The sequence below is a fragment of the Salvelinus alpinus genome, chromosome 9 (genome assembly GCF_045679555.1).
Source record: "Salvelinus alpinus chromosome 9, SLU_Salpinus.1, whole genome shotgun sequence".
Lineage (NCBI taxonomy): Eukaryota > Metazoa > Chordata > Actinopteri > Salmoniformes > Salmonidae > Salvelinus > Salvelinus alpinus.
In genome coordinates, this window is record NC_092094.1 from 16693543 (window position 1) to 16721049 (window position 27507).

The 27507-nt window shown below is 44.9% G+C and overlaps 1 protein-coding gene and 1 long non-coding RNA gene across 6 annotated transcripts in view; one reads left to right on the forward strand and one right to left on the reverse strand.

Moving 5' to 3' along the window:
- The window catches only part of LOC139584410 (neuron navigator 2-like), a 94837-nt gene extending 71763 nt beyond the window's left edge, over window positions 1-23074 (reverse strand). For 3 of the 5 annotated variants that reach the window (XM_071416195.1, XM_071416194.1, XM_071416192.1), the window contains exons 1-5: window positions 22284-23074; window positions 12701-18733; window positions 12306-12424; window positions 8806-8914; window positions 4883-5257 (exon numbers count right to left, since the gene is read on the reverse strand). In XM_071416195.1, the coding sequence (XP_071272296.1) occupies window positions 4883-5257; window positions 8806-8914; window positions 12306-12424; window positions 12701-13728 (1631 nt within the window). In that variant the 5' untranslated portion in view covers window positions 13729-18733; window positions 22284-23074. Of the gene's footprint in view, window positions 1-4882; window positions 5258-8805; window positions 8915-12305; window positions 12425-12700; window positions 20979-22283 lie in introns of those variants that run through there. The other 2 variants (XM_071416196.1, XM_071416193.1) reach the window with 1 other exon arrangement.
- LOC139584413 (uncharacterized) lies at window positions 565-21179 on the forward strand. Its single transcript, XR_011676760.1, has 5 exons — window positions 565-785; window positions 8411-8487; window positions 8832-8999; window positions 11641-11716; window positions 20976-21179. It is a non-coding gene; the product is annotated as an uncharacterized lncRNA (long non-coding RNA).
- Window positions 23075-27507: the final 4433 nt, after the last annotated feature.

Here is a 27507-nt window from a genome sequence, read left to right on the forward strand (position 1 = left end):
GCATTAAGGAGAGGTATATCTATAATTCCATGTGTATAACTTGTATTATCATCTACATTTATGATGAGTATTTCTGTTGAAACAATGTGGCTATGCAAAATCACTTGATGTTTTTGGAACTAGTGAATGTAACGTGCCAATGTAAACTCAGATTTTTTTATATAAATATGAACTTTATCAAACAAAACATGCATGTATTGTGTAACATGAAGTCCTATGAGTGTCATCTGATGAAGATAATCAAAGGTTAGTGATTCATTTTTTCTCTATTTCTGCTTTTTGTGACTGCTATATTTCGCTGGAAAAATGGCTGTGCTTATTGTGGTTTGGTGGTGACCTAACATAATCGTTTGTAGTGCTTTCGCTGAAAAGCATATTTGAAATCGGACACTTGTGGGATTAACAACAAGATTACCTTTAAAATGATATAAGACACATGCATGTTTGAGGAATTTTAATTATGAGATTTCTGTTGTTTGAATTTGGCGCCCTGCACTTTCACTGGCTGTCGTCATATCGATCCCGGTAGCGGGATGCAGCCATAAGAAGTTAATCAAAGCACCTTTCATCTCAGAGATCAGGAAGTACCAACTACATGCAAAGCCTGGCAGCACTAACCTTAACAAACAGACGGAATTTACTCTGATAAGCACAAGCCCTAAATAGCAGCCACATTTCCTAGTAAGGATAACTCTTTTGAGTGTTTCGAGGCCGACTGATTGGATCTATAGGCAGCTATTGAAGCTGAGTTGGACAGACCAGTTGCTGACTAACCAGCCAGACAGGTAAGAAGCCCTAACATTTGTCAGAGGAGTGAGTCTAGCCTATTGCTTTCCTGTGAACCAACTACAGCACCCAATTGGGAAACAAAAGATGAGTTATGATTAATTGCCTTTCGCAATGAAAATCACCACGAGAGATGACTCATTGACTGGCTCAGAGTTATTAAGCAAGACATTTTTTTAAATCTAATGTAACCAAATCAAGTACATAACAATACATTTCCTAACAGGTCTATGGTACTATACCCCAGTAGCAACCACAACCCACCTGACTATAGCACAAGGCCATAGAAGTGGTCTAATGTTGGTCACTCTCGCTCTTCCTAGGGCATCAAATCAATAAATTGAAGGTCCAGTTTAAATCTCTACCAATGTTTGGGTTCAGAGCTGTGTGCCTGCAGTGGGCCATCCATTAACTCTGGTTACTGAACAACAGCAGAGCCAGTTAGTCTGCAGGTCCTCAGCTGACTATATATTTGCACTAACAACACAAGCCCCTATACGTTTACTGAACTCTCGATCACGTGAGGTGTTGGGTTCAAAACAGAGTGAAACACACTAGAGTTGACAGGTGAACTTACTATTATGTCTATGTGTTCACGCACACCCTTTGATTAGTGTGGTTGACCTAAACTTCAACAAAGTGCTATCATATCACCAAGACATTCAGAATGAACTTGTATAAAAACTTTCCAGAGCAGGACAAGGACCATGTTTCCACTGTCATTCTCAATTGCTTCCGGTTCCTAGAGGAAAATCGGATAATACGGATGATTGTGGTGAGCAACATACAAGTTCTCCAGCATCCAGTCCCTGTTTCAACCTGTGCCGTAGTACCGTAGTACCGTAGTGCCGTAGTGCCCTCAAAGCTCATCACTAAGCTAAGGACCCTGGGACTAAACACCTCCCTCTGCAACTGGATCCTGGACTTTCTGATGGGCCGCCCCCAGGTGGTAAGGGTAGGCAACAACACATCTGCCTCTCTGATCCTCAACAGGGGTGCATGCATAGTCCCCTCCTGTACTCTCTGTTCACCCATGACTGCATTGCCAAGCACGACTTCAACACCATCATTAAGTTTGCTGACAACACAATGATGACAATGATCACCGACAATGATGGGACAGCCTATTGGGGGGAGGTCAGAGACCTGGCAGTATGTTGCCAGGACAAGAACCTCACCCTCAACGTGATCAAGACAAAGGAGATGATTGTGGACTACATGAAAAGGAGGGCCGAGCACGCCCCCATTCTCATCGACGGGGCTGTAGTGGAGCAGGTTGAGAGCTTCAAGTTCCTTGGTGTCCACATCACCAACAAACTAACATGGTATAAACACACCAAGACGGTCGTGAAGAGGGCACGACAACACCTATCCCCCCTCAGGAGACTGAAAAGATTTGGCATGGGTCCCCAGATCCTCAAAAGGTTCTACAGCTACACCATCGAGAGCATCCTGACTGGTTGCATCACTGCCTGGTATGGCAACTGCTCGACCTCCGACAGCAAGGCACTACAGAGGGCAGTGCGTACGGCCCAGTACACCACTGGGGCCAAGCTTCCTGCCATCCAGGACCTCTATACCGGTGTCAGAGGAAGGCCCTAAAAATTGTCAAAGACTCCAGCCACACTAGTCATAAACTGTTCTTTCTGCTACCGCACGGCAAGCAGTACAGGAGTGCCAAGTCTAGGTCCAAAAGGCTTCTTAACAACTTCTACTTCCAAGCCATACGACTGCTGAACAATTAATGAAATGGCTACCTGGACTATTCTTTTTTTACACTGCTGCTACTCGCTGTTTATTATCTATGCATAGTCATTTTACCCCTACCTACAATGACATATTACCTCAATTACTTTGTGTCACGTGTGCTCCCTCTCCAGCCTCTAGGTCACCAGGCTGCTCGTTAGGGCGCACACCTGTCACCAGCGTTAGGCGCATAATGACACTCACCTGGACTCCATCATCTCCTTGATTACCTGCCCTGTATGTCACTCCCTTTGTTTTCTTCCCCAGTCGTCATTGTTTCTGTTTCATGTCGGTGCGCTGTTTGTGTTTTGTTAATTTATTAATTAAATGTATTCACTCCCTGAACTGTCTTCCTGACTCTCAGCGCACTCGTTACACCTTGACTAACCTGTACCCCACACATTGACTCAGTACCGGTACCCCCTGGATATAGCCTCGTTATTGTTATTTTATAGTTGCTCTTTTATTTTTTACTTTTGTTTATTTAGTAAATATTTTCAAAACTTTAATTTTTTTCTTAAAAAAAAAAAAAGCCCTTGGTTAAGTAAGTAAGTAAGTTTGTAAGTAAGCATTTCACTGTAAGGCTGTTGTATTTGGCGCAAGTGACAAATACAATTTGATTTCAGTTGATATGACGGCAAAATAAACATCTTATTTGCTCCAATTCTAGTGAGATGAAACACACATCATATGTGATCACATCATCAACAGACGTATCCTGACCTGCAGTTGGCTCTGTGTCACATGATTCACCTCTGTGGAGAAATGTTGGAATAAGACTCGCCTTAACCTCTGGTTGACTGTGTGAGTGTTCACGGGTGTGTTACCACAGAATCTCTGAGGCCCAGTAAAGGAGAAGACTACAATCAGCCTTGGACCAGACTTCTTTCTCTAGGAGTGCATGTTGTATATGAATAGAAGAGACTTTTGTAAATGATGAGAGCTTTCACTGTCTCGTGTCATCTCAATGCTGAGGAGAATATTTCCCATGACCTGCTTTCTCTCTAGGGCACAAAGGCCAGGTTATTTTTAAATCAAACTCTCTTCAACTTCAGCCTGATCTGAACAAGCATGCCCATCGACACACAGTCCAATCAGAATCCCACGAGAAAGAAACTGTGGAGAATCCATGTCTATCCAACCTCATACTGGGAATCTGGGATGTCCCTCTTTGGTAAACAAACAAGTAGGCTCTCTGTGAAACTCCATAAGCACACTGACAGCGGCATTGCATTTTAGTACACCAGAAGAACATTCATTTCCAATGGAACGCTGCGTTTGCCCTGCAGCATTGTGTTACAGAGGCAGTTGCAGTGTGTTCTGTGTGGTACATACGTTGGATTTATGGAACGTATGCGTCAAACTGTATGTGTAGCCTGCTTGACAGAAATGGTAGCAGAAGGAATGTTAAACTTTTGTTGCACACATATCCAGATGATGCTGCGTACCATTGACGCTGTCGATGTGATCGAGGCGTAAGGATTTATGACTGGAAAATAGTACTGTGTTGCCTTATTCCCATGTATCTTTGCTTCAATGTCAAGGTTGTACCCACAGCCAAGACAATGACGCCTGACAGTATAGCCTAGGCTAGTGGTTCATGTACACATTGTATGTATACTGCCTGAAACAGTTACTACTTTTCACAAGTTAGCAATGTACAGAAAAAGCAGGATAGCAAATAAATATTGTCTGCTTTGTTAGTAGGCATTTATGATTATATCATAAGGGTGTCTGGTTGGATGTGTCAAGAGAGATATATGATCAGAATAATGATGCATGTGAAAGCACATTTAAAAATAGATTTCAGTCTATAAGAACCCTGCTAACTTCCACTCATTTCTTTTACAGCTTTCCAAATAAGACAGCATGTTATCAAGCTATGTTCCAAATGAAAGATGATGTTTGATATCTCGAGTGATCTCCCATCTGTTGCTGTCTGTCCCAGATTCAGGTGTTTTCTCTAAGCTACTACTGACAAATGAGAGACATTAGCAGAGAGCACTGCCAGACACTGAAACACTGCCATCTATTGGCAAGAAAAGTGAAAAGTGAGACATTCACATCCCTGTGGTGTAGTAGTCTATTCAAAGCAGGGTTAGGCCTACTGCTTTCTCCTGGTTCCCTTTGACAGTTGAATAGACAAAAGTACAAATGCTAAAGGATGAAGAGTTCACTTATATGTCTATCATATCATAAGTAGTCTCCCTTGACTAACAAATCAGTGAAGATGTTTTTTCATTTTGTGCGCTCTGGGTTAGATGCAGCTCCTCTGGGTTAGATGCAGCTCCTCTGGGTTAGATGCAGCTCCTGTCTTAACGGTAATATAGGCCATGCTGTGTGCACTCACCCACTGGTGACTTTGTCCATGTGGATGTTCTTCCCTAGCACGTCCCCATCGCTCATGTACCCTGTGGTCTCTATGGCAACGCCCTCCAGCTCTTCCATCTTGTCTGACAGGTCACACACAGTGTTACTCTCCTGTCTTGGTGTCTGCCTGCTGCGGAGGTAGCGCCCATCCTCTGGGCTCACCATGCCACTGGAGCTGCCCCGCATCACCACTGTGTACCCATTCCCCACAGAGGGGGCGTCGCCTGCCTGCAGACGTGGGCTGGAGGGGCACAGTCGCCAGGGCAGCGCTGGGTTGGGGCGGGGGGACAGGTTGAGCATGCCTCTCCCGCTGATCTCAGTGGTGACACTGCTGTCAAAGGTGGTCTCTAGGGTGCTGGGGAGAGCGAGAGAGAGGGAGAGAGACGGTGAGAGAGAGGGGGGCGAAGAAGGGTGGGCTGCGTCAGGAGTCACCACTCCATCTCACTGAGACAACAAACTACAGATCAGAATACTGAACTACACTCCCTCTCACTGAGACAACAAACAACAGATCAGAATACTGAACTACACTCCCTCTCACTGAGACAACAAACTACAGATCAGAACGCTGAACTACACTCCCTCTCACTGAGACAACAAACTACAGATCATAACACTGAACTACACTCCCTCTCACTGAGACAACAAACTACAGATCAGAACGCTGAACTACACTCCCTCTCACCGAGACAACAAACTACAGATCAGAATACTGAACTACACTCCCTCTCACTGAGACAACAAATTACAGATCAGAACGCTGAACTACACTCCCTCTCACTGAGACAACAAACTACAGATCAGAACACTGAACTACACTCCCTCTCACTGAGACAACAAACTACAGATCAGAACACTGAACTACACTCCCTCTCACTGAGACAACAAACTACAGATCAGAACGCTGAACTACACTCCCTCTCACTGAGACAACAAACTACAGATCAGAACACTGAACTACACTCCCTCTCACTGAGACAACAAACTACAGATCAGAACGCTGAACTACACTCCCTTTCACTGAGACAACAAACTACAGATCAGAACACTGAACTCTCACTGAGACAACAGACTACAGATCAGAACGCTGAACTACACTCCCTCTCACTGAGACAACAAACTACAGATCAGAACACTGAACTACACTCCCTCTCACTGAGACAACAAACTACAGATCAGAACGCTGAACTACACTCCCTCTCACTGAGACAACAAACAACAGATCAGAATACTGAACTACACTCCCTCTCACAACAAACTACAGATCAGAACGCTGAACTACACTCCCTCTCACTGAGACAACAAACTACAGATCAGAACACTGAACTACACTCCCTCTCACCGAGACAACAAACTACAGATCAGAATACTGAAATACACTCCCTCTCACTGAGACAACAAACTACAGATCAGAATACTGAACTACACTCCCTCTCACTGAGACAACAAACTACAGATCAGAACGCTGAACTACACTCCCTCTCACTGAGACAACAAACTACAGATCAGAACACTGAACTACACTCCCTCTCACTGAGACAACAAACTACAGATCAGAACACTGAACTACACTCCCTCTCACTGAGACAACAAACTACAGATCAGAACGCTGAACTACACTCCCTCTCACTGAGACAACAAACTACAGATCAGAACACTGAACTACACTCCCTCTCACTGAGACAACAAACTACAGATCAGAACGCTGAACTACACTCCCTTTCACTGAGACAACAAACTACAGATCAGAACACTGAACTCTCACTGAGACAACAGACTACAGATCAGAATGCTGAACTACACTCCCTCTCACTGAGACAACAAACTACAGATCAGAATACTGAACTACACTCCCTCTCACTGAGACAACAAACTACAGATCAGAACACTGAACTACACTCCCTCTCACTGAGACAACAAACTACAGATCAGAACACTGAACTACACTCCCTCTCACTGAGACAACAAACTACAGATCAGAACACTGAACTACACTCCCTCTCACTGAGACAACAAACTACAGATCAGAACACTGAACTACACTCCCTCTCACTGAGACAACAAACTACAGATCAGAACACTGAACTACACTCCCTCTCACTGAGACAACAAACTACAGATCAGAACACTGAACTACACTCCCTCTCACTGAGACAACAAACTACAGATCAGAACGCTGAACTACACTCCCTCTCACTGAGACAACAAACTACAGATCAGAACGCTGAACTACACTCCCTCTCACTGAGACAACAAACTACAGATCAGAACACTGAACTACACTCCCTCTCACTGAGACAACAAACTACAGATCAGAACGCTGAACTACACTCCCTCTCACTGAGACAACAAACTACAGATCAGAACGCTGAACTACACTCCCTCTCACTGAGACAACAAACTACAGATCAGAACACTGAACTACACTCCCTCTCACTGAGACAACAAACTACAGATCAGAACACTGAACTACACTCCCTCTCACTGAGACAACAAACTACAGATCAGAACACTGAACTACACTCCCTCTCACTGAGACAACAAACTACAGATCAGAACACTGAACTACACTCCCTCTCACTGAGACAACAAACTACAGATCAGAACACTGAACTACACTCCCTCTCACTGAGACAACAAACAACAGATCAGAACACTGAACTACACTCCCTCTCACTGAGACAACAAACTACAGATCAGAATACTGAACTACACTCCCTCTCACTGAGACAACAAACTACAGATCAGAACACTGAACTACACTCCCTCTCACTGAGACAACAAACTACAGATCAGAACACTGAACTACACTCCCTCTCACTGAGACAACAAACTACAGATCAGAACACTTAACTACATAGCACCACATTCAACGTGCTAAACAATAGATGTAAGGGATGGAGAGTACTTATCATGCAAGATAAATAGTCTAAGAGATGAGCCAGTCCAGCATGAAAAGCTAACTGCATTTACATGCACTTTAGAGGGCAACTTATCTACAATTAAAAATGTTGTTCTGACTGAACAATCCTACTAGTTGAATTGCATGATTCACTCCCATATGACGCTAAAGAGAGTAGAAATCTGTTGGGCATTGTAGAATAGCCCACCAGGAGTGCTCTTCATGTTTTTTCTCCCCTTTTATCGACTTCGGAGACAAAAGCAACTTTTAACCTCGTGCTGGCTGACCACAGGGGTCCACTCAACCCCTCCAAGTTGATTTCATGGCTGGGCTCAGGACGAGGCAACCGGGCAACACATCTGATTCATCAGGCCAGAGATAAAAGAGGGATGTCTCCACATCAACATCTGATCTACCAGTCCAACTGTCAATCAGGCTAAAGTCTTTAGACACCAAGGCAGACTCTGTCATGTAGACAAGCTGGAATCCAAATGGTTCACATGCCAGAAAATAATGGTCCTCATTTTGAATGCTTCTTTCTCACATCGATCAAAATGACTGTCATGTTTAAATTTCACCTTGGTGTTCTTTTGCCCTTGTTACTAGATCACTGATGCATTACTGAGATAGTGAAGTCAGGAACAGCCATACCATTGAATCCTCTGCGGAGGGCACTTTGCAAAGTAAGTATATAATCATGTTTGGGAATTGCTGAGCCAAACCACTGAAATTAACATCTCCTTCCATCAGAGCAATACAAATTAACACACACACACACACACACACACACACACACACACACACACACACACACACACACACACACACACACACACACACACACACACACACACACACACACACACACACACACACACACACACACACACACACACACACACACACACACACACACACACACACACACACACACACACACACACACACACACACACACACACAGACACAGAGATGGTGCAGAAGCAAGGTCAAGGACATACCTGTGGCTAATCTGTGTTACCCTCAGGCTGGACATGGTCTCCTCCAGGTTCTGCCTCAGATCTGCAATGTCCTTCACCGTCCGCAGCCGCCTGGCCTCAGGGTCTTCACCTAGGAGTAGGGGACGGGGTCTGTTAGAGACAGTCCCCCTGAAACAGCTGCCACGTCAAACAGCACACATGGCACAGGCTTGTGAGTAAGTACATCCTCATAAATATGCATATTTCCTGCAAAGATAGCCATTAACACTTGAAACAGACCATTCACAACAAAAGGGTCCTTAACGTTGCATATCGTACTGTAGCCAATCAAAGCCCAAACCAGAAAAAACATGTGTACAAAAAACTCCATAGGAATTCTGGATGCTTTTGAGGAAAGGAAACATTGAAAAAGTCCTTCACATCAATCAGAGCAGGGTTTTCCATCCTGGTGCTGTACAGGACAGTGTCGGGAAGGAGAAAAGCTCAGCCCACTAATTCACCCAAAGCCTTTTTCCAAATTAAAATGAGCCGTAGGTGAGTGGAGGTTTTTGCAGGGCAAATTCAAATGTATCTGCCCCCCCCATCAAGGCACTCCCAGTCAAGGCATTCCAGGGGGGCTTGGAGGGAGCCCAAACGAGCCAATTCACAGGGCAAAACCAATGCTTTATAACGCCACTAAATCCTTACAGGCAGCTCTGCTTTAAGAGCAGCCCTTTGATGGAGGGTTTGTATAACTTTTGCGAATGTAACGAAGAGAGCTGACAGAATGTTTAGCAAGCAGAAAAAAGGAAGCATGCTCTGAATGCTCTGAGAGCATTAACAAGCATATTGTTCTGCTATTGAATGAAGCCGCGTCTAGTCCAAGAGGTCTGGGGAGTTAAAAGGTAAGCAGCGCTGAATACCCCCCCCCCCCCACCCACACACACACTTACTGTCATGTTTCTCATATATGTCCAGCATAGTGAGGAGGATCTCCTCGTTGAGTTGAGCGATCCCAGACACAAGTCTGCTCTGCAGGTGCACCTGGTACAGCCGGCTCCGCCTCTTACTGGACACCTCCACATAGTTCTCCTCCCAGCTCTGACCTCTGACCTCCTGGCAGTCTGTCTTAGGGTCACAGGGTCACAGCACTCTGTATGCCCACTTCCTGGTCTCTCCACCACAGGGGTGTTTGGCTCATTGGCATGCCGTCTAGTGTCGTCTGGGATTGGTCTGTTGGGGATGGGACAGGGTGGCTGGTTGTGCTGGCTGGAGCCTCCCAGGGTAATGCTGCCCAGAGAGAGCCTGGTTCTGCTCCTGTCTTGGCTGGGTGAGGAGTCATTGCTGCTGCCACTCTTACCAACACCCTCACCACTTCTGTGAGGAAGCACGTCTTCTCTCTCCATGTAGTCCTTACTAGTTGCTCCAACTCCTTGACACTTTGATAAGTCCTGCCCGGGATATGTTCAGTCCGGGATAAGTCCTGTCGGGATAAGACCTGTCCGGGATAAGTCCTGTCCGGGATAGGTTCTGTCCGGGATAAGTCCTGTCCGGGATAAGTCCTGTCCGGGATAAGTCCTGTCCAGGATAGGTCCTGTCCAGGATAGGTCCTGTCCGGGATAAGTCCTATCCGGGATAAGTCCTGTCCGGGATTGCCACAACCTCTCCAAGACACATTATGATTCTGATCGGAACAGAGTGTAAGTAGATGCTTGTTTTCTTGAATGTCCTTCAGCCCAGAAATGACAGAAAGAGAATGATGTAGCTGACACACCTACCCCAGCGCTGACACACCTACCCCAGCGCAGACACACCTACCCCAGCGCTGACACACCTACCCCAGCGCAGACACACCTACCCCAGCGCAGACACACCTACCCCAGCGCAGACACATCTACCCCAGCGCAGACACACCTACCCCAGCGCAGACACACCTACCCCAGCGCTGCCACACCTACCCCAGCGCTGCCACACCTACCCCAGCGTTGCCACACCTACCCCAGCGCAGACACACCTACCCCAGCGCTGCCACACCTACCCCAGCGCAGACACACCTACCCCAGCGCTGCCACACCTACCCCAGCGCAGACACACCTACCCCAGCGCTGACACACCTACCCCAGCGCTGACACACCTACCCCAGCGCTGACACACCTACCCCAGCGCTGACACACCTACCCCAGCGCTGACACACCTACCCCAGCGCTGACACACCTACCCCAGCGCTGACACACCTACCCCAGCGCTGCCACACCTACCCCAGCGCTGACACACCTACCCCAGCGCAGACACACCTACCCCAGCGCTGACACACCTACCCCAGCGCTGACACACCTACCCCAGCGCTGACACACCTACCCCAGCGCTGACACACCTACCCCAGCGCTGACACACCTACCCCAGCGCAGACACACCTACCCCAGCGCTGACACACCTACCCCAGCGCTGACACACCTACCCCAGCGCAGACACACCTACCCCAGCGCTGACCACTCCTCCTGTGGCAACTGCTTTATATTTCCTCAGAGTGATGGAAGAAGGGAGAAAGGCCTCTCCAGTCATCCACCACACACACACATACACACAGTGCGTTTGGTGAGGAGCCTTGGTATCTCCATGACATCCACAGCCTTTAACATGCAGATGAGCTCTTTCTGTTTCATTCAGTCAGGACCTGGCCTTTCTCTCCCTCCTGGCTGCCATGGTAGACACATAGACACAGAGCCCTGGCTGGGGCTGCCTCAGGACAACATTCCATCACTTCACCAGTCAACTCCAATGTCAAATCAAGCCTCTCTCTCCACTCTCTCAACGAATCATGCAATTCATACAAAGCTCAATAAGAATCCAGTGTTTCACTTTTCTTAATTTTTCCAGTGTGGCAGCAGAGCAGTGCTCCAAATGAACGGTACCAACCCACTTACTTCCTGGCTGAGATACTCAGAGTTTCCAAGTGAGTTTTTCCATTCACTCTGTATGCAGCATTAACAGTGCTGTTAATTGCATTCAGACAGGCTTTGTGTGGGCCTGCCAAATCATTGTGAACTTTAAGGCAATATCTCTGATCCATCACGAAGAGGCTAAAAATAATCCACAGGAAACTGGGCCTTTTGTTCTCCATGGTGGCATTTTGATGCACTCTTCACTGTTGAGTATTAACATGTTTAGCTGGGATTAGAGACCCTCATTTGTGCCTGGGAACAACAAGAGGCTGCATTTGTTTTTCCCTGGGACAGGATCCTTTGTTGCTAATGAGATATTTGCCTGTTTGTGAAACATATTACAGTTCACAATAGTCTCATCTTCTTAACTACCGTCATTTAACGTAACAGTGGAAAAAATACCAAAGAAAAACTGATGTGGAAATTGAAGTCACAAAGCACAGTATGAAAATTCCCTGTTTCAATCAATTGAATAACCACTCAGCAATCACATTATGTCCAGTATGCTTGGAAGGATATAGGATTTAACCAGTGAGACAGACATTGTGAGGTACAGCTACACACATACTCTGCATGTAAATCATAGTGACCCAGTGTTACCTGTGAGGTCCTCCTGGGAGTTGTCTGCTGACTTGCTGATGGCTGCAGTCTCTCTGTGACCCTCCAGTGACCCCGCTGCCTCCATCATCATGTCTGCTCCAGTCACATCAGGCTGAGACCTACAGGACAGGGCAGGAACAACAAGACAATGAGGAGCGATACCACAGAGTCAGTCTGCCTCTCTCTGCGCTCCGTCAGGAGTAAAGAGTTCCCACTAAGTATATGTAGTTCAGTCCTCTCCAATTAGTCATTGACTATAATTTAGGCTTACACAGATCCCGATAGTCAGTTAAAAGGTTTGAGACGTGGTATGTATAAAATGTTTGACATTGTGGTATATTCCTACTATTAAACTATGAAAGCTCAAATTCTGTCCATCAAAGCAGGCATAGTACCTGTACATGAATGGTGCGACAGTGGCAGTGTTGGGGTGGTTGTATTGCTGCTGAGGATGAGGTAGCTGGACACTGATGGTGTTGCTGGCTGTGGTGGCCACTGGGGGCGCTCCGTTGGTGTGGTGGTGTTGATGGTGAGACCTCCCTTCAGAGGAGGCCAGGCTGGAGCAGGAGCTGGAGCTTCTGCTGTCCAGCTGGCACTTGTGCACCGAGTGACCACAACCCCCACCGGCCCTCAAACTGCTGGGCCTGTCTCCATCTCGACCAGAAGAGGGCACCCCTGAGGTCTTCCCTGCCTTGAACCCTGGCTTTTGTATTCCGCTGTGTGCTGCTGGGGCTGAGACCTCCTTTTTGCCACTGCCAGCCTTGCCTCCTTTTGGGATGAGGCTGGTACTCTTAGTGTTCCTCTTGGGCTCTGCTGAGTCTGAACCTACTCCCTCCTGCCTGGTGTCATCCCTGGGCTCCTCCTGCTCTGTGACGAACCCCCGCTTGGAGCCTCCCTCCCGGGCCTTGTCCCTCTCCTTGGGCCTGGCCTTGTCCTTCTCCTTCTCCCCAGTCTTCAGAGAGCTCTTCCGGGGGGTGAGGGCCCTGCCGAAGGTGCGCTGGGCAATGCCCTTCAGGGCAAGCTTGGGGCTGGTCGCCATGACACTGGGGGGCCGGGAGTTCCCCTCTGCCTCCTCTAGGTGGTCACTGCTGGTGGGAAGCGACTCCATCAACTCCGTCTCCTGCCCTGTCGGCCTGTCAGTCAGGACTCCAGCTGCCTTGGAGCCTCCTTTGCTGTTGAAAAGCTTGAGTTTTTCCAGCATGGACTTCTGGGCGATGACTTTAGGGAGGATCTCTAGGGGTGTGGCCACGGGCTGCCTGGTGAGAGGGTCCTGCTTGACGGACAGCATGGAGGAGGTGGTGCTGTGCTTGGTGTTCAGGGACTTACTCCTCCAGGGCTTGCTGCTGTTGCCTGCATTGGGCTGGGGGTTGGAGGAGGAAGAGCAGCCATTGATGGGCCCTGGAGACAGACTGTGCTCAGTCATGATGGGAGAGGCCGTGATGCTTCTCTCTGTGTAGAAACCCAAACCCAAGGGAGAGATTTTATTTTTTTCACCTTTATTTAACCAGGTAAGCTAGTTGAGAACAAGTTCTCATTTACAACTGCGACCTGGCCAAGATAAAGCAAAGCAGTGCGACACAAACAACAACACAGAGTTGCACATGGAATAAACAAGCGTACAGTCAATAACACAATAGAAAAAAAGAAAGTCTATATACAGTGTGTGAAAATAGCTTGAGGAGATAGGCAATGAATAGGCCACAGTAGCGAAATAATTACAATTTAGCAGATTAACACTGGAGTGATAAATGAGCAGATGATGATGTGCAAGTAGAGATACTGGTGTGCAAAAGAGCAGAAAAGTAAATAAAAACAATATGGGGATGAGGTAGGTAGATTGGGTGGGCTATTTACAGATGGACTATGTACAGCTGCAGTGATCGGTTAGCTGCTCAGATAGCTGATGTTTAAAGTTAGTGAGGGAAATATAAGTCTCCAGCTTCAGTGATTTTTGCAATTCGTTCCAGTCACTGGCAGCAGAGAACTGGAAGGAAAGGTGGCCAAAGGAGGTGTTGGCTTTGGCGATGACCAGTGAGATATACCTACTGGAGCGCATGCTACGGGTGGGTGTTGTTATCATGACCAGTGAGCTGAGATAAGGTGAAGCTTTACCTAGCATAGACTTATAGATGACCTGGAGCCAGTGGGCCAGGCGACGAATATGTAGCGAGGGCCAGCCGACTAGAGCATACAGGTCACAGTGGTGGGTGATATAAGGGGCTTTGGCAACAAAACGGATGGCACTGTGATAGACTGCATCCAGTTTGCTGAGTAGAGTGTTGGAAGCTATTTTGTAGATGTCATCGCCGAAGTCAAGGATCGGTAGGATAGTCAGTTTTACGAGGGTAAGTTTTGCGGCGTGAATGAAGGAGGCTTTGTTGCGAAATAGAAAGCCGATTCTAGATTTGATTTTGGATTGGAGATGTTTAATATGAGTCTGAAAGGAGAGTTTACAGTCTAGCCAGACACCTAGGTATTTGTAGTTGTCCACATATTCTAGGTCAGAACGTCCAGGGTAGGGATGCTAACTAATCGGGCAGGCGGGTGCGGGCAGAACGACCAGGCATCCTCGACTGACGGGATGAGGTCAATATCCTTCCAGGATACCCGGGCCAGGTCGATTAGAAAGGCCTGCTCGCAGAAGTGTTTTAGGGAGCGTTTGACAGTGATGAGGGGTGGTCGTTTGACCGCGGACCCATAGCGGATGCAGGCAATGAGGCAGTGATCGCTGAGATCCTGATTGAAAACAGCAGAGGTGTATTTGCAAGTTGGTCAGGATAATATCTATGAGGGTGCCCATGTTTACGGATTTAGGGTTGTACCTGGTGGGTTCCTTGATGATTTGTGTGAGATTGAGGGCATCTAGCTTAGCTTGTAGGACTGCCGGGGTGTTAAACATATCCCAGTTTAGATGAGGGAGGACAGAGTGTCTGCTGTAGATAGAGATCTCTCATTGAATAGCTGTAGTTGGGATAAGGGATGAACTCTCTGCTAAGTCAGTTACTCAGTCACACTGGCCTTCATGGCTACTCTGGGCTTCACGCAATACTGATCTAACACAATACAAGCTTATGACACTGGATTACATGCCCGAGTAAACAAATACTGTAAATACAATTTGGTAAAAAGCAGTAATGAAATCATTCCAAAACAGCAGCACAAAATGATAGAAATATTAATTGCAAACAGTTCTGGGAAAAGAATGCATATTTCTCAGTATAATTCAGAGTACCCCAGCAATTATTAACAACATTGATATTCAATGATCAATTACCAGCAAAGTCAATTGGTAATCGATATGTTTTAAGTTAACAAAACTTTAAAATATCTGGGAGTTTGGGTGTATGAGAAGTTGAGCTTCACCGTCCATGTAGATAACCTTGTCAGGAAACTCAAGCTACCTATTGGGTTTTATTACCTGCACAAAGCTGTTTTTTCCTTTAGCCACCAGAAAGGAGTTGATTCGTTCTACTTCTCTCTGTGTTGGACTATGGTGATACTATTTATGTGCCTCAAGCTCTACACTGAAAGCTCTTGACTCCGTGTATCATGCAGCCCTTCGTACTGTCACCAATCAGAGACATCTAACTCACCATTGTGATCTCTACAGTGCTGTCGGGACACTGGTATATTCTTATTTAGAAGACTATTTTAGGAAAACTGCCATTTTATCTATCCTCTCTTCTAGCTCAAAATGAAAACACATACAAGCTCAGATCTGAATCTTGTTTTATGCTAAGCGGCCTGATCTTGAATTCCCTCCAAGCCAACCTAAAACTCCAGGACCTGATGTACCTGGACGAGTTCAAAGGACAAATAGATGAACAGGTTGTGTAACGCTCGTCTTTATGTGGAAGAGAGGAGGACCAAGGCGCAGCGTGGTGAATGTTCATGATGTTGAATTTTAATGAATTATCCAACTAAACAGAACACTGACAAAATAACAAAACGACGTGAACAGACCTGAACTTGAGAACATAAAACATGAACGCACGAACAGGAACAAACGAACGAACGAACGAAACAGTACTGTGTGGCGAACAAACACAGACACAGCAACAATCACCCACAAACAAACAGTGAGAACAGCCTACCTTAATATGGTTCTCAATCAGAGGAAACGTAAAACACCTGCCCCTGATTGAGAACCATATCAGGCTAATACAATGAACCCAACATAGAAACACATAACATAGAATGCCCACCCAGCTCACGTCCTGACCAACTAAACAAGGCTAAACAAAGGAAATAAGGTCAGGAACGTGACAGGTTGAGACATGTAGTTGTTTCTAGTTGTCACTAGTTTGCGTTGCTTTGTGTAAGGAAGTATGTTGTGTACATATGAATGTGTTCTTAATGGACTGGACTGGTTAAAATAGTTAAGTGATAATGCCCGAAAAGACAGTGTTTGGAGGATATGTTGGCACGGTATTGTTAGGCAGAGTGGAGATCAAGATTATAAATTGCCTGGCTGGGCTGATGAGACAGTGGCTTGCACAGTCAGGTGGAACAGAGTAAATAGGCATTTTAACGTCATAGATTAGACACCGGCTGGAATGCGGTTTTGACCAATCAGCATTCAGGATTAGATCCACCTGTTGTATAAAGGTTAAATAATAACCTACCTCTAAGTCCAGTAGTCTGCATGGGCAACAAAAAGCAGGGAAACCTGTTTCAGACGATACACCTTCTTAACTAGGCAGTGTTATCCCAGTGTGATCCCAATCTCCAACCTGTCATTTTACCATGTATAAAGTAAAGTGACATAGCTAGGAGACATTTACATTTCAAATCCAAACTTCAGCGGCAGGTTGTGCATAGTTTAGAGAGCCTGCTATGTAGAGTGCCTGGGAGGGAGAGTCAATCATGAAAGCCTGTCTGTTCTTGCCAACTCAAACACTGACCAGTGACCACATACAAATGTCACACACACACCTCAGTTCACAAATAACGCTCTAACAATGTTGGGTTTTGTAACACATCCATAGGGTAATCACACACATACAATTCTCTTGGCTTATCTTTTGTGGACCTGAGAAGCAGCATCGACTTGATTTGTTATCAGGCTCACCTGTTAAGCTCTTTAATCATTTACAACATATCTACTGTATGTATTAATAACCTTGGCTAGAAAGTAGGAGGTTTTAAGTGCAACATTTATCAGCAGTGTTACGTACCAGTTACTACTATATGGTAACAGTCTCCGACAAATCCTTATGCAAAAAAATGCACGCAACACCTCCAAACGTTTATGTCTCATTCAACAGGTGCACTGACACCTACTCTGAATCCTGGCATATCACTGGCATATCGCTGGCATATCACTGGCATATTACTGTCATATCCCTGGCATTACGCTGGCATATCGCTGGCATATCACTGGGATATCATTGTCATATCCCTGGCATTATGCTGGCATATCACTGGGATATTACTGTCATATTACTGTCATATCCCTGGCATTACGCTGGCATATCGCTGGCATATCACTGGCATATTACTGTCATATCCCTGGCATTACGCTGGCATATCGCTGGCATATCACTGGGATATCACTGTCATATCCCTGGCATTACGCTGGCATATCACTGGGATATTACTGTCATATTACTGTCATATCCCTGGCATTACGCTGGCATATCACTGGGATATCACTGTCATATCAATCAATCAATTTTATTTTATATAGCCCTTCGTACATCAGCTAATATCTCGAAGTGCTGTACAGACACCCAGCCTAAAACCCCAAACAGCTAGTAATGCAGGTGTAGAAGCACGGTGGCTAGGAAAAACTCCCTAGAAAGGCCAAAACCTAGGAAGAAACCTAGAGAGGAACCAGGCTATGAGGGGTGGCCAGTCCTCTTCTGGCTGTGCCGGGTGGAGATTATAACAGAACTATGCCAAGATGTTCAAAAATGTTCATAAGTGACAAGCATGGTCAAATAATAATCATGAATAATTTTCAGTTGGCTTTTCATAGCCGATCATCAAGAGTTGAAAAACAACAGGTCTGGGACAGGTCTGGGACAGACCATAACCGCAGGCAGAACAGCTGAAACTGGAATAGCAGCAAGGCCAGGCGGACTGGGGACAGCAAGGAGTCACCACGGGCGGCAGTCCCGACGCATGGTCCTAGGGCCCAGGTCCTCCGAGAGAAAGAAAAAGAGAAGGAGAAAATTAGAGAGAGCCAAGATTTTCAAAATGTTCATAAATGACAAGCATGGTCAAATAATAATCAGGAATAAATCTCAGTTGGCTTTTCATAGCCGATCATTAAGAGTTGAAAACAGCAGGTCTGGGACAGGTAGGGGTTCCATAACCGCAGGCAGAACAGTTGAAACTGGAATAGCAGCAAGGCCAGGCGGACTGGGGACAGCAAGGTGTCATCATGCCCGGTAGTCCCGACGTATGGTCCTAGGGCTCAGGTTCTCAGAGAGAAAGAGAGAACGAGAGAATTAGAGAGAGCATACTTAAATTCACACAGGACACTGGATAAGACAGGAGAAGTACTCCAGGTAACCAACTGACCCTACCCCCCGACACATAAACTACTGCAGCATAAATACTGGAGGCTGAGACAGGAGCGGTCAGGAGACACTGTGGCCCCATCCGAAGAAACCCCCGGACAGGGCCAAACAGGAAGGATATAACCCCACCCACTTTGCCAAAGCACAGCCCCCGCACCACTAGAGGGAAATCCTCAACCACCAACTTACAATCCTGAGACAAGGCCGAGTATAGCCCACAAAGGTCTCCACCACAGCACAAACCAAGGGGGGGCGCCAACCCAGACAGGAAGATCACGTCAGTAACTCAACCCACTCAAGTGACGCACCCCTCCTAGGGACGGCATGAAAGAGCACCAGCAAGCCAGTGACTCAGCCGCTGTAATAGGGTTAGAGGCAGAGAATCCCAGTGGAGAGAGGGGAACCGGCCTGGCAGAGACAGCAAGGGCGGTTCGTTGCTCCAGAGCCTTTCCGTTCACCTTCACACTCCTGGGCCAGACTACACTCAATCATATGACCTACTGAAGAGATAAGTCTTCAGTAAAGACTTAAAGGTTGAGACCGAGTCTGCGTCTCTCACATGGGTAGGCAGACTGTTCCATAAAAATGGAGATCTATAGGAGAAAGCCCTGCCTCCCGCTGTTTGCTTAGAAATTCTAGGGACAATTAGGAGGCCTGCGTCTTGTGACCGTAGCGTACGTATTGGTATGTACGGCAGGACCAACTCGGAAAGATAGGTAGGAGCAAGCCCATGTAACGCTTTATAGGTTAACAGTAAAACCTTGAAATCAGCCCTTGCCTTAACAGGAAGCCAGTGTAGGGAAGCTAGCACTGGAGTAATATGATCAAATTTCTTGGTTCTAGTCAGGATTCTAGCAGCCGTATTTAGCACTAACTGAAGTTTATTTAGTGCTTTATCCGGGTAGCCGGAAAGTAGAGCATTGCAGTAGTCTAACCTAGAAGTAACAAATGCATGGATTAATTTTTCTGCATCATTTTTGGACAGAAAATTTCTGATTTTTGCAATGTTACGTAGATGGAAAAAAGCTGTCCTTGAAACAGTCTTGATATGTTCGTCAAAAGAGAGATCAGGGTCAAGAGTAACGCCGAGGTCCTTCACAGTTTTATTTGAGACGACTTTACAACCATCAAGATGAATTGTCAGATTTAACAGAAGATCTCTTTGTTTCTTGGGACCTAGAACAAGCATCTCTGTTTTGTCCGAGTTTAAAAGTAGAAAGTTCCCTGGCATTACGCTGGCATATCACTGGGATATCACTGGCATATGGCTGGCATACCCAGTAGGTATCCTGGCCTCTCTTTGTCCACCACTAGGCTCTGGTTTACAGGACATTTCTCCAGAAACTTTGCCAAAAGCACTTAACACCCAGTTAGTTCAACCATATAGTCTGTATCTTCAGACAGCTCAACATTCCTCCCTGTGCTGTGTAATGGTTTGCTTACAGCAGCCCAGGCAGCTGCTCCAGGGTCTAACAGTCAAGTGCAGTGATAAACTGTTAACACCAATCATTTACTAGACAGGCTCACAGTGTTTATGTAGAAACACTTTAACGGTCATGAGAATGTAATTTCACCTCAGTCACTCACAGCTACATACAAGTGTTCTGTTCTACCTGGTGTAACTAGAAAAATGCTAACACTTTATTTGACACGATGCATCATAACATGTTATAATATGTCATAAAAGCTGTCATGACACATACATTTAGAAGTGTTGTGACATATATTGCACTATTTGATGTCTGGTTATGACCCCTACATAAGAGTGTCAAAGCCCACAAATCCTACCACACAAAGCAAACCATTCCATTCCATTGTAACTGTAAATAGTATGTTCTGTGTATACATTCTATACATTTCCATATTTTGGAATCAAATTTTGTTTGTTCACAACATTATTATTGTAGTCCTCCATGGTTTTGCTTTAATATACTTAGCGCTACCACTAGGGGGAGACATTCAACCTGTTAGCTGCAGGTGTGACACCCTGATCTGTTTCACCTGTCCTTGTGATTGTCTCCACCCCCTCCAGGTGTCGCTTATTATCCCAGATGTATATATCCCTGTGTTTCCTGTCTCTCTGTGCCAGTTCGTCTTGTTTGCCAAGTCAACCAGTGTTTTTCCTTGCTACTATTTTTCCCAGGCTCTGTTTGATTATAGTCCTCCTGGTTTCGACCGTTGCCTGTCCTGACACCGAACACGCCTGCCTGACCACTCTGCCTGTTCTGACTACCAGCCTGCCTATCCCCTTGTACTGTTTTGGAATCTGACCTGGTTTCTGAACTCTCGCCTGTCCCCGACCTGCCTTTACCTACTCCCTTTGTTATAATAAAAATCGGAGCTCTACCATCTGCCTCCTGTGTCTGCATTTGGGTCTCGTCTTGTGCCCTTATAGCAGGTGTGCACCTCATTCGTTGGAAGAATATAAGCAGGAAGAGACACCCAGTAGAACAATTTAAATAGTCTGTGTCTCCTTATTCATCCTGTTTTCACGTTTAACATTTATGAGCATGGTTATGTTTTTGCAATCTAGAGATAACAAGTTTATCTAATTTTGATGTATAATTTAACTGTTTTGACCGAGTGATAACTCGGGGTGTAGGGTTTTAGCAGAGCCGGGCAGTTCCTCTTGCTGCTCTATAGGCAAGTGCCATGGTCTTGTAGGGTTGCCAAACTAAGCTAGCTAACTTTGTATGTAAATCAATGAGACAATATGGCGCCTCGGATTAAATGTATTTTCGTTATAAACTTTTTGTCTCTTAATAAATATATATACTTTTATTTTTTTTACAAACAAAGGCTTGTAGTAAGTGTATTTACATGAGTACATGAACCACGCTAATGATAAGTATTTTAGAAAGTTACTTTTTTATCAAATCTGTATCTGATGTTCGCATGTCAACCGCTAACGTCAACATTTGCTAACTCAGCGCTAGCCAGCCTACCATAGGTAGATAGTAGTTAAGGGTTTTTGTTACATTTAATACACAGGCTTCTTCTATAATTTGTTTTAGGGCTGTGCGATATGGCCAAAATCTCATATCCCGATATAGGTCATTTCATATCCCGATAATGATACATATCACGATATAGCACATTTTCTGTAAATTCAATGAATAAATAGTTTCTATAAAATTACCACATGTAAAGGCCTATTTCTTATTACATGTTGAATTATACTCAACAAATAAAAGGTACTTATTCATATTTGATTATTTCTCCTATTATTTAGAACCTTTGTGCACATTTTCAATTAAGCATGTAACAAAATATAAAATATAAATGTATAGAATCTAAAAAGGTAAATAGAAAACACTTAAACTATAATTGCAAACAAAATAAATATAGGCCTAAAATATATATTATTTTTTTTGGGGGGGGGGGGGGGCTTGCCTGTTTTGCATGTTATTTTGGCATTAATACGTGTCACATATCAATTTGCATTTGGTACCTTGGGTTGAGTGTTAACACCAACTCACGAAACCTCCTTTCTCAACCATGTAAATTAGGGCCATGTCTTTGCAGATGTAAATTGTAACGGCAGCTGTTATTTGTAATAAATATCATTTATTATAACACAAGCATATTTGCTAATACATTGTTATAACTAACTTCTTTCCAAACAGGGTTTCTCACAAACTCATAGCAGATACGGAGACCCACACACACCCAGAGACAGATGGCTGACACAGGCCTTTTCATAAAGACTGATAAGAAAAGGGGTGCCTGGTACTGCATATCACGAGAAACTGAGACACACACATACCCAAGGACAGAGGGCTGACGTAAACCTTTCATAAACACAGATAAGACAGGAACATCTACGCACACACAAAAACTCCTCTTCAGTCTGAACATTTTACAGAGACACACAGAAATGTCAAAATAGGAACATCTACGCACACACCTAATCTCCTGTTTTAGCTGAACATTTCTGAAGACAAAGAACTCTACTCAGAGCCAATGGGACAGTGATACTGGCCTGAAGGAGACCTCGCCCAACTCATCAGAACCAACCAGAGGACCAGAACTTCCAGACTCAACCTACTTTCTGTACTGTATAAAATGTATATGCACTCTGTTATCTGGGCTTCTTTCAGAGAGTTCCATTTGAGCTTGATGAAAGGGTCCGTGCACGCTATTTCAGATATCTTTACCTCTGAATAAATTGCTTTTAATTAAACCTAATCCACCCTGTCCAGAGTCTCTACTTCGTCTCAGTTCTCCAGTAAACTTGTTTTATCAACATATCTCCTTCCATCTTCGTGATTCTTTACCATATGGTGTGCAGCGGGTAAAAGCCTCTTGCAACGTCTTGAGTCGGGGGTTTGTTTTTAGCACGATTGTACTTTTTTCGGTCTCATTCATAGACTCTCTCCGTACTGTTTCACATGATTATTGCGTAGGTGGTAAAAGAGGTTAGTGTTGTTTGAGCCTGTTGTCGGGACCGGCCTGCGGCATATTTTGTAGAGGTCGGTTTTCTGGTCCGTGTCAGACTTTTCATACCCAAACCACGTCATTGCGATCGAGGTAGCCTCTCTTTTAGGTACGAGCTCCGTGTCTCCGTGCTGTGTCACGTTCAATCCTCCATGTGTGTTTGTGTTGCATATTTCCTTCCAAGTGTTTATGAGCGCGGAAATCGACTCTGCCGCACGAGCAAGCTTTTGCGACACAGTCGATAGCGCGCCGTACCTTGGGCTAGAAGGTCGAGGGTTCGATACTTGCTCCTTGCTGTTTCATTACACAAGAATGCAAAGCGTCGTCCAATTGACAAAAATATTGCCGTAAAGAGTGATTTGCAACACAACGAAATAAACGATAGACGTTTTTCTATCGTCACACGATATATATCGTCATATTGCCCAGCCCTAATTTGTTTGTACAATTAGCTCTGCACACAGTATATACTGTAGAGTGAATCAGATGTACTGTTGTTGCCTCAACAACGCATGTGTGTATTTAGTTGTTTTGCACAACTCCATCTGTGGCTAAACAAACACTAACTAGATGGTAGCCAACTGTTAGTTGATAGCCAGCTTTAGCTATGTTATGAAAACATTGAGAAAATGGGATTGTAAATCAAATCTAATCAAATTGTATTTGTCACATGCTTACTTACAAGCCCTTAACCAACAATGCATTTTTAAGAAAATAAGAGTTAAGAAAATATTTACTAAATAAACTAAAGTAAAAAAAGTAACACAGTAAAATAACAATAGCAAGGCTATATACAGGGGGTACCGGTACAGAGTCAATGTGCGGGGTCACAGGTTAGTCCAGGTAATATGTACACTACCGTTCAAAAGTTTGGGGTCACTCAGAAATGTCATTGTTTTTGAAAGAAAAGCAATTTTTTGTCCATTAAAATAACATCAAATTGATCAGAAATACAGTGTAGACATTGTTAATGTTGTAAATGACCATTGTAGCTGGAAACGGCAGATTTTTAGTGGAATATCTATGTAGGCGTACAGAGGCCCATTATCAGCAACCATCACTCCTGTGTTCCAATGGCATGTTGTGTTAGCTAATCCAAGTTTATCATTTTAAAAGGCTAATTGATCATTAGAAAACCTTTTGCAATTATGTCAGCACAGCTGAAAACTGTTGTTCAAATTAAAGAAGCAATAAAACTGGCCTTTAGACTAGTTGAGTATCTGGAGCATCAGCATTTGTGGTTTTGATTACAGGCTCAAAATAGCCAGAAACAAATAACTTTCTTCTGAAACTCGTCAGTCTATTCTTGTTCTGAGAAATGAAGGCTATTCCATGCAAGATATTGCCAAGAAACTGAAGATCTCGTACAACGCTGTGTACTACACCCTTCACAGAACAGCGCAAACTGGCTCTAACCAGAATAGAAAGAGGAGTGGGAGGCCCCGGGGACAACTGAGCAAGAGGACAAGTACATTAGAGTGTCTAGGTTGAGAAAAAAACGCCTCACAAGTCCTTTTTCTTTGCAACTCTGCCTAGAAGGCCTGCATCCCAGAGTTGCCTCTTCACTGTTGACATTGAGACTGGTGTTTTGCGGGTACTATTTAATGAAGCTGCCAGTTGAGGACTTGTGAGGCATCTTGTTCTCAAACTAGACACTCATAAAAAAACATTTCCAACTGCAATAGTCATTTACAACATGAACAATGTCTACACTGTATTTCTGATCAGTTTGATGTTATTTTAATGGACAAAAAAGTTTTTTCAAAAACAAGGACATTTCTAAGTGACCCCAAACTTTTGAATGGTAGTGTACATGTAGGTAGGGGTAAAGTGACTATGCATAGATAATAAACAGCGAGCAGCAACAGTCTAAAAACAAAAAGGGGAGGGGGTCAATGCAACTAGTCCAGGTAGCCATTCCATTAATTGTTCAGCAGTCTTATGGCTTGGGGGTAGAAGCTGTTAAGGAGCCTTTTGGACCTAGACATGGCGCTCCGGTACCGCTTGCCATCCGGTAGCAGAGAGAACAGTCTATGACTTCGGTGGCTGGAGTCATATTTTTTGGGGCCTTCCTCTGTCACCGCCTAGTATAGAGGTCCTGGATGGCAGGAAGCTTAGCCCCAGTGATGTACTGGGCCGTACGCACTACCCTCTGTAGTGCCTTATGGTCGGATGCCTAGCAGTTTTATATATATATATTTTTTTTAAATCTTTATTTTAACAGGGAAAACAGACTGAGACCTGGATCTCTTTTACGGCTGTGCCCTGTGTAAACATGTTGACATGTACAGTTTTAGACATACAGACAAGAACATTTCAAAACATACACAATTCAACAGAAACAATCACAGTTGCCATACCAGACAGTGATGCAACTGGTCAGGATGCTCTTGATGGTGCAGCTGTAGAACTTTTTGAGGATCTGGGGACCTATGCCAAATCTTTTCAGTCTCCTGAGGGGGAATAGACGTTGTCGTGCCCTCTTCACGACTGTCTTGGTGTGTTTGGACCATGATAGTTCGTTGGTGATGTGGACACCAAGGAACTTGAAGCTCTCGACCCACTCCACTATTTGGCAGTATTAGAGAGTCAATCAATTAATCAAATGTCTTTATAAAGCCCTTTTTACATCAGCAGATGTCACAAAGTGCTATACAGAAACCCAGCCAAAAATCCCAAAGAACAATCAATGCAGATGCAGGAGCACAGTGGCTAGGAAAAACTCCCGAGAAAGGCAGGAACTGAAGAAGAAACCTAGAGAGGAACTCTGAGGGGTGGCCAGTCCTCCTGGCTGTGCCAGCTGGAGATTATAAGAGAATGTGTGAATGTGCTATTGCCATAATATATTTGGTATGACGTTTTAGTTTCCATGTTTCTTTAGCAGTTTCTTTCAGGTTTCTTTCATACTTTATGTTACAGTCAAGAAGCATTGTGACCATCGTAATCATATAAGCCAGATAATACAATATATGTCAATAAGGTTTAAATATATGTGTCATGACAGTGTTATGAACATATTATGACATGTTATTACCGTGTCATAACTTGTTATGACGCCAGGTGTCAAAGTGTTACCGATTTTTTCCCCCCCAACTGTGTATAACTGTGTATTTACCACCTCTCGCATCATTTAGTGTGACAGAATTGAAATCAACAATATTTTGTATACAAAATATGGTGAATTCATTGTAGTCATCATGTCTCCATTCCTTGGTAAATACATCTACATTGTGCATGTTTAAGTGAGTTGGACAGTCTCCTCTGGTTCTTTTGTCACTGGTAAAAAGTGAACGTTCCTCGACAAGAATAGACACAAATAGAACACCAGCTGGGCTGATCATCCAGTCCTGGTCTAGCAGAGAGGAACCACAATAACTTTACTTCACAGTAACTTTACTTCAGTCTCCTACTGAATACAATACAATCTAATCTTTGTAGAGCATGAGGACAGACAGACACGTAAACTTGCTACAACCACGCTCTAGCTTTTACTTTTCACTAGCACAATCTCTATATCCCCCCAGTCTGAATTAGGCAACAACAAACATCCATACATTGCCCCCCCCTCCCCCCGCCATGGGTTAGTCGCTCAGAGACACTCACCCTCCCAGATGATCCTTGATTGACAGGTCAGGAATGACAGTGGTCATAGTATAGTTCCAGTCATGCTTGATTTGTCAATAAGAAGTGAACACCAAACATTTAAGATTCTCGTTCTAATGAGACTCCCTGTACCGCTCTCTCCCTCACTGTCTATCTTTCTCCCTCTAGCCTTTCCTCTCTGTCTCTCATTCCCTCTCTCCCTCCTTCCCTCCATCTCTCCCTCTCTCTCTCGCTCCCCATCCTTCTCTCTGTTGTTCCCTCTATCCCTCCATCTCTGTTCCACATGTACACTAATTAGGGCTCAGTCAATGCACAGTGAATTCCTCATCACACAGCAGCAGCAGCCTACCACTAGCTGACTGTAGACTGTACTGTAGGCTGTAGAATGCAGACTGTAGACTGGGTTATCCAGGTAAACCACCCAGCCAGAAAGTTAACCCCTACCGTCACTCTGCTCAGCTCTGTACTGTTCTGTTCTGCTCGGCTCTGTTCTGTCCTGCTCAGTTCTGCCCGGCTCTGTACTGTTCTGCTCTGTTCTGCTCGGCTCTGTTCTGCTCGGCTCTGTTCTGCTCGGCTCTGTTCTGCTCTGTTCTGCTCGGCTCTGTTCTACTCTGCTCGGCTCTGTTCTACTCTGC